This window comes from Dermacentor albipictus, chromosome 2 (genome assembly GCF_038994185.2).
Source record: "Dermacentor albipictus isolate Rhodes 1998 colony chromosome 2, USDA_Dalb.pri_finalv2, whole genome shotgun sequence".
In the NCBI taxonomy this organism is placed as follows: Eukaryota; Metazoa; Arthropoda; class Arachnida; order Ixodida; family Ixodidae; genus Dermacentor; species Dermacentor albipictus.
In genome coordinates this window covers 81,814,932-81,821,465 of record NC_091822.1, presented here as the reverse complement: position 1 = coordinate 81,821,465, position 6,534 = coordinate 81,814,932, and the positions used below count along the sequence as shown (strand labels likewise).

The 6,534-nt window shown below is 52.2% G+C and overlaps 1 protein-coding gene across 1 annotated transcript; it reads right to left on the bottom strand.

Moving 5' to 3' along the window:
- Positions 1–242: 242 nt before the first annotated feature.
- On the bottom strand, positions 243–6,331 carry LOC139055461 (organic cation transporter protein-like). Its single transcript, XM_070532946.1, has 2 exons — positions 5,777–6,331; positions 243–1,760 (listed from the first exon to the last, which is right to left on the bottom strand). Exons 1-2 carry the CDS (start codon positions 6,038–6,040, stop codon positions 648–650), a joined length of 1,377 nt encoding a protein of 458 aa, XP_070389047.1. The 5' UTR covers positions 6,041–6,331; the 3' UTR covers positions 243–647.
- Positions 6,332–6,534: the final 203 nt, after the last annotated feature.

Below are 6,534 nucleotides of genomic sequence, written 5' to 3'. Positions count from 1 at the left end.
CGGAGGTTTTAAGTCTGGTTAACCTCCCTGCCTTTCTCTCATTTGCATCTCTCTCTCTCTCTTGGTGTTTCATATTTTCGGCTATTATTGAAGTGCGAACCACATTTAGGTCTTGACTACAATGGAACGAAACATGCGAATGACGGTTGTTGGCACCGTAGAGTTCAGATTACTTTTTCCACTGTTCGCTGCCTGAACACATGTACGCCGTAGCGAGTGCAAACACACAACACTCAGGAAACTAATAGGAAAATTAAAGTGCCATTCTATTTTTTAAGCAGTACCAAAGTCTGTCAAAAGTACACGCATCTCTTTTAAACGATTTCAACAGGGGAAATGACGCACAGATAAACGAAGTGCAACCATTCAGGAAAAGGGTCCTCGTCCAACATTTGTCTTGCTTTCACGGTGTTGTCTGGCGCGCGGTTTTTTCTTGTGCTTCAGAGAGGCTTGCATAGCCATCTTACGCTCATCGGGACTCGTAACGGATGGAGAACGCGGCTTCTCGATGAACACTTCCGGGAGCCACTGGACGGCGAAGATGCTGAGCAGCATCATGGCGGCGTAAAAGACGTCGAATACGAAGCCCGGGCGCACGGTACGAACGCTGGCGAGGGAGATTGCAATGATCGACCCGGTGCCGCCGATCACAATCGACAGACCCACGCCGGTGCACCGGTTTTGCGCCGGGAAAATGTCCCCAGGTAGCAGATGACGACGCCCACCGAACCAGATGCCAGGATCTTCATGGACGCGCGTACGCAGGCGGCCGCGGTGTCGAAGCCGACGTACGCGGAAGTTGCCCTCGCGACGGCGCTCGCGCAAGTGGCGGCTAGGAGGCCCTGGAGCGTGTGGCGCGGGCCGTAGCTGTTCATCGCCCGCGTTATGACGATGTAGCAAACCACGGAGAAAACAACGTGCGCACCCTGCCAATAGAGCCTTGACAGCGTGTCGGTGATCATGAGACCGAAAAAGGCGCCGCCACACGCGAACCTCGAGAAGAAGGCGGCTGTGGCGTGGCGACGCATTTTGATGGCCTCTGAGATGGCGTCTGACGGTGAGCTCGGCAACATCGACGTATCGTCACTGTGCTGCGTCTTCCTCAGCTCGGCCCACAGAGCTTGCAAGCGCTCCTTGGCGTTCTCCTCGTCCACGTGGTTCAACCGTGCAGCGGCGAGGATCACTCGCTTGGCTTTGTTTACCCTTCGTGTAGCGAGGAGCCACACGGGTGACTCGTCCAGCTGTGAGCACCACGTGGCGAACGCGGCCTTGGGGACGATGAAGACGACGTGGGCAAGCGACCAGCACGGCTCCTGTGCGGACAGGAGGTTCAAGAACGGCGGAACTGCGGTAGCTGCCACCGCCATGTGGAGAAGCGTGGCGACCCAGCGCTGAGCGCTTCCGGTTACTTCGTATAGCAAGACGAACGTCGTCAGGTACGAGAAGGCGCCGCACGTGATAAGCACGAGGCGGTTTACGAGGAAGATGGTGTAGTTGACGGCGACGCTGCAGCCGACTGCGGCGACGAGAAGTATGCAGCCGGAGATCGTGCTCACCGGTTTCCTGCCGAGTCGGTCGGCCGCAAGCCCCGCCACGGGCATGAGCACAGCGTAGCTTAGGGTCGGTAAAAGCGACGCCACGGTGAACAGAAATTTGCGGTCGCACACAACGTCGAATCGGCTCACGATGCTATCGCCCCAGTCCTTGATGCCGTAATCCCAGCTGCGACAGCGTTGCTTGTGCAGGTTTTCGGGACTTTCCTGCACCACATAAGGAAGAAAACTTAAGTCAAAGTTTCATTAGTGTTTAAAGTGCTCCAGGCGAGAGAAATATTTTAACTAAGCTTAAGCGCGATGAATGAACCTATTTCTAGCTCTTTCACCGGAATTTTTCGACGATGCGCAATTTCTGCGAGATTGCTATAGTGGTCCTTTCTTTTACCTTTTTTCCACTAAGCGACCCCTCTAGCGGTCGCCACTTCAAGTAACTTTGACGGGCAACACGCGCTGCCGCCGCTTCTCGACTCTCAGGCTCTTCTCCGTCCATATCGACGAGAAAGCATAGAACCGAAATTTTAAAGATCCACCAGCGTTTAGCCGAACAGCTTGGTCACTACATTGATCCAGATGGTCAAGATCTGTGTGACCGCTGCTGGAACATTCTTCAGAATAAACTCGCCCGTAGCTCGACGCGAATAAGGTGGTCAGCATACTCATGCACTTGCTTGCAATCAATGAAGAGCGGGCGCTACAAGAAACTCATTATGATGAAAAAAAAAAACCTGTGAAGTTGCGCACGCGTACTGCGAATGCGCTGCTGAGTGTTTGCTTTTCTCTCGAGACGTGGCGCATGGCAGGATACGTGGGAGTAAAAGCACAATGGGACGCAGCACGTATTTTTTTTTTTTCAGGCGTAGAAAGCTTAATTTACTTGCTTAAAAAGGACTTCAAGTTCTGATAATGCGACACTCAAATGAGTTCTGATAATACGACATTGAGAATGCGACGCTTTGGACTCCTGAGATGCATTACAATGGGCCTTGTGGATCCATTCTTTTTGATTGACGCCACGAAACCGTACAGCCATTTCCGCGATGCATGCGGTAAGATGTTGTTCAGCCCAATGGTAAAAACCCTGCGATATACACACCGGCAGAATAAAACAGCGCCGAGACTGCCGAATCATTCGTAGGGCGGCAAGTGCGACACGAATGTCTGGTGTCGTGCTGTTACCAGAGCACAGGCTTGCCTTGCTCAGACGTGAATCGTGTGATGGCTCACTAGAACTTTACCGTGCGCCGTTACACCAGCAGAACACGTCCAACAGCCTATGTCAGTTTACGCAATTGACAGCACAGCAATTGTCCGGCATGAGTACCGTCGAAAACGCTGAGCCTATCGCGGAGGAAACTGGTTTCATGAGGACCCGCCCGACCATTTGTACTGTGGTATTACCCGCCGCGCTCGTTTCGTAGTATCGTCTCCTCGCCTCGCCTCTCCTGTCGCGCTTGTTTCGATTGTCATGGTTCGCGATTGTTTTATTGCGATAGCAATTATATGTACACTCCGGGAGAATTTATGCCGTCGCCGTTGCCGTGAGCTTCGCTATAAAGGCCGAGGTCGATAAAATCGTGCCCTGCGCGCCGTATGCTGTATGTGCGAGTGGAAGCTTGACAGGGTGGACCGGCAATCGCGGCTCAATCTCGCGTGTGCAAGCGATGAAGGCGGGCCGGAAGCACGCTGTCACCTTTTACTCGCGAGGCACGGGGGTGACACGATAGAGAGAGAGGGGGGTGGGGGGGCATTCTTGTTTTGTGGCTGCTGCCCACGGCGCGGCCGCGCGGCCGCCTATCTCCAAAGCGATCTGCGATGTTTGCGGAGTGCGCGTAGAGCCGGTAGAGTCGCATGCGCAGTGTTTTCGACGTTTCATTCGTGTTGAAACGAAAATTGAGTACGAAGAACGCCTGAGGAATATGGTAGAGGGTAAATGGGCTGGGAGAGTGTCCAGGTGTCTGTAGAGGAAAAACATTGATTCACGATGGAGAAAAAAAACTAGGAAGCTTACCAGCAAGTATGTGGCCTGTAGGGTGGGCAACACAGCAACAGAGATGGTTAAGCGGAAAGTCAGAGAGGCTGAAATAATCTCATGGATGGCGGCAATGGAAAGGAAACCTGACATGAGTAACTACTTAAGACGAAAAAACGAAATCAGGAAAGAAAGAATTTATGAAAACTCAAAGGGAAGCTTACTACTTTTCGAAGCGAGATCGGGATGCCTTAGAACACGCACCTATAAAGCGAGATATAAGAAGGAACAAGAAGCATGTGCTTGCTGCGGTAAAGTTAGGGAGACTATGGAGCATGTTTTATTAGAATGTGAAGACGTCTACCCAGCGGGCGATTTAGACACCACTGGCCTCCTAGAAGCGCTTGGATTCAGCGGGAGCAGTGGAAAAGTAAACATGTCCGCTACAGGCATTAGTAAGAGGCGATTGGAGGATTGGTGGACGAAAAGTAGGGAAACGACAAAAAAAAGGAGACGTACAATAGCGCAGTTAGCAATGGGAGATCAGAAAATTTGGGTGTGAGAGTGTATAGTGTTTATTTTTTTATTTTTTATTGTTTACCTTAGGTAGGACATCAGGCAGTATAATAGCAAGAGCTTGGTGGTGCAACCCACCGCCCCGTTCCAAAGGGGACGCTCATAACATCCATCCATCCATCCATCCATCCATCCATCCATCCATCCATCCATCCATCCACCCATCCAGCTGCGTTTTGACACCGTTGGCGCGCCGCGCACGTTTCTCCTTATTAAGTTTCTCCGCTAGCGTGTACGCGCCTTTAGAGGCGCCTGTTCCTGCGGCGAGCGTCGGGGCCGGCGTCCTCAGCGCGACCTAGCGAACGAGCACAGCGAAGGATGAACTAACGAAGGCGCAGTGCAGCGAGGTATGAAATACGGTGATGTCGAAGAGAGCGCGAGGAGGAAAGCGGAGGAGGAGAGTATGGCGAAAGCGTGAGAAGAAATGTGTAGTGCCGCGAAAGACGGGCTCCGCGGCGAAGATGGCTACGAGATGGCGCCAGAGTAGCCTGCGCCATCTGTTAACCGTTGACGCCGCCGATACCCCATATGGGAACAAAGCACTGCATGAGCGTGAGCACTGCATTCTGCTGCTTCACCACCTCGTCGAGCAAGGACACGATATCACGTTGCAGTGGATTCCAAGCCACTGTGGCATAATGGGCAATGAACTTGCCGACGCAGCAGCACGATCTGCACACGAGGAGGGCTTACAAGACTCCATTCCATTCTCAAGAACAGACGCTGCAACGAAAATTCGTGTGCTTGCAAATGAAGCCATCAAAACTTTATGGAACACACCCAGCCTAAAGCATACACGTCTACACCGACTGGACCCATCCCTTCGACTTCGACCCCCGCCTAGACTCTCTCGACTCGAAACAGCTGTACTTTGCCGACTGTGGCTTGGTGTCGCCTATACAAGATCCTTCGCCTTCCGAGTCGGTATGGATGACAGCGCGGCTTGCAGACACTGCGGCGGCGAAGAGACTATCGAACACGTGCTTTGCCACTGTCCTCGATACAGCGCGCACCGGCTGTCACTAGCGACCACGTTGGCGCGCCTTGACGACAGGCCACTTTCAGAACAGTCAGTTTTGGAATGCCGACGTGAACTGTCGTCGCAGCAAAAGTCGGTCAAGGCTCTGTTGACTTTTCTACGTGACAGTGGCCTATTAGAAAGACTCTAATGACCCCATTTCGTCCCTTCTCATATTTTTTTTTCGCATGCTTTCATTTTTGTCTCGCTCTTCTTTCCGTCTTTATTTCCCCTTTCCCTTCCCCTAGTGCAGGGTAGCAAACCGGACGTTTTAAGTCTGGTTAACCTCCCTGCCTTCCTTTCATTTGCATCTCTCTCTCTCTCCCCGCATGAGCGAAGGTCTGTCTGAGGCGGCTGCGTAGAATCGCGCCCGCGCGTATCGCCCATGCGCTGCCTCTCGCAATCTCCCGATTAGCGAGGCAGACCCGCCACACCTCGCTCCCTTTGCAACGTGCCGCACGAGATAGATTGTCCGCCCCAGCCAATATATCACGAAATTAAAACGTGTACAGTGCTGCGTTCAAATTACGAATTAGGGAGTATGGCAATCGTCGGTAAAATTTTGTGTTTCCAGTTGTCGACCTCTATGCATCTTGACTTTCGATTACTGTACATAACGGGAAAGCTACACTGTGCGAACGTGCAGGGAATGCTCACCATTGAAGTCATTACATAAACGGTACATTGGCTGTAGCTTCTATCGGGCTCGACAGGGACCGACAGGTTCTTCCAGGCGTCAGCAGTGAGGTGAGCCAGCTCATCGGGAGGGCGGCACCAGTGGTTCACGGGCCGGGCGATGATTCGGTACGCCATCATCTCCATAAACACCGCAGTAATGCCTAGCACGGCACACCATAAGACACAATGTTGGTATGGCCCGTGATTGATGAGTGCGTAGAGCTGCTCTTCGAGAGCGGTCATCGTTACCGGAGCAGCGCATGCACCTTCCACGGGGCTGGTTACCTCAGTGGCGACGTAGGTAGCCTCTGAGGTGCAGTGCGTGCTTCGCCGCCTAGATGGAGGCCCTTATTTTCCTGTGCTGGATTGTGTGTTGGTTACCTTGGTGATTTCCTTTCTAGACATGTTGCTGACTGGTCTGTGAGACTTCTACAAGAACTCCAGGTACTTCACTGATGGTTTCACTTTCACTGGTAGTCGCGTTACACAAGGGTGGTACTGTTCTTGTTGTTGTAGCCTGTGAGGCGTGAGGCTAGGGTGCAAATCATATTGACCGCAAAAAAGACGGGGACATAGGAAGAAAACACATAAACAGCACAGGCGGTAACTTTCAACTAATTTATTCATAGCAGCCAGTGGGCATACATAGGCAAAAGGAACATGCGCAGATCGCGGCAAACAAGAATGCACATCAGCTTATCGTGGCAACCAATTATCAAAGAAATCTATTTCCACTT

Coding starts and splice junctions, on each gene's coding strand:
- LOC139055461 (XM_070532946.1), bottom strand. CDS start 6,040: ATGACCGCTCTCGAAGAGCAGCTCTACGCACTCATCAATCACGGGCCA. Junction 1,761..5,776: donor TTTATGTAATGACTTCAATG/GTGAGCATTCCC, acceptor TATGTGGTGCAG/GAAAGTCCCGAAAACCTGCA.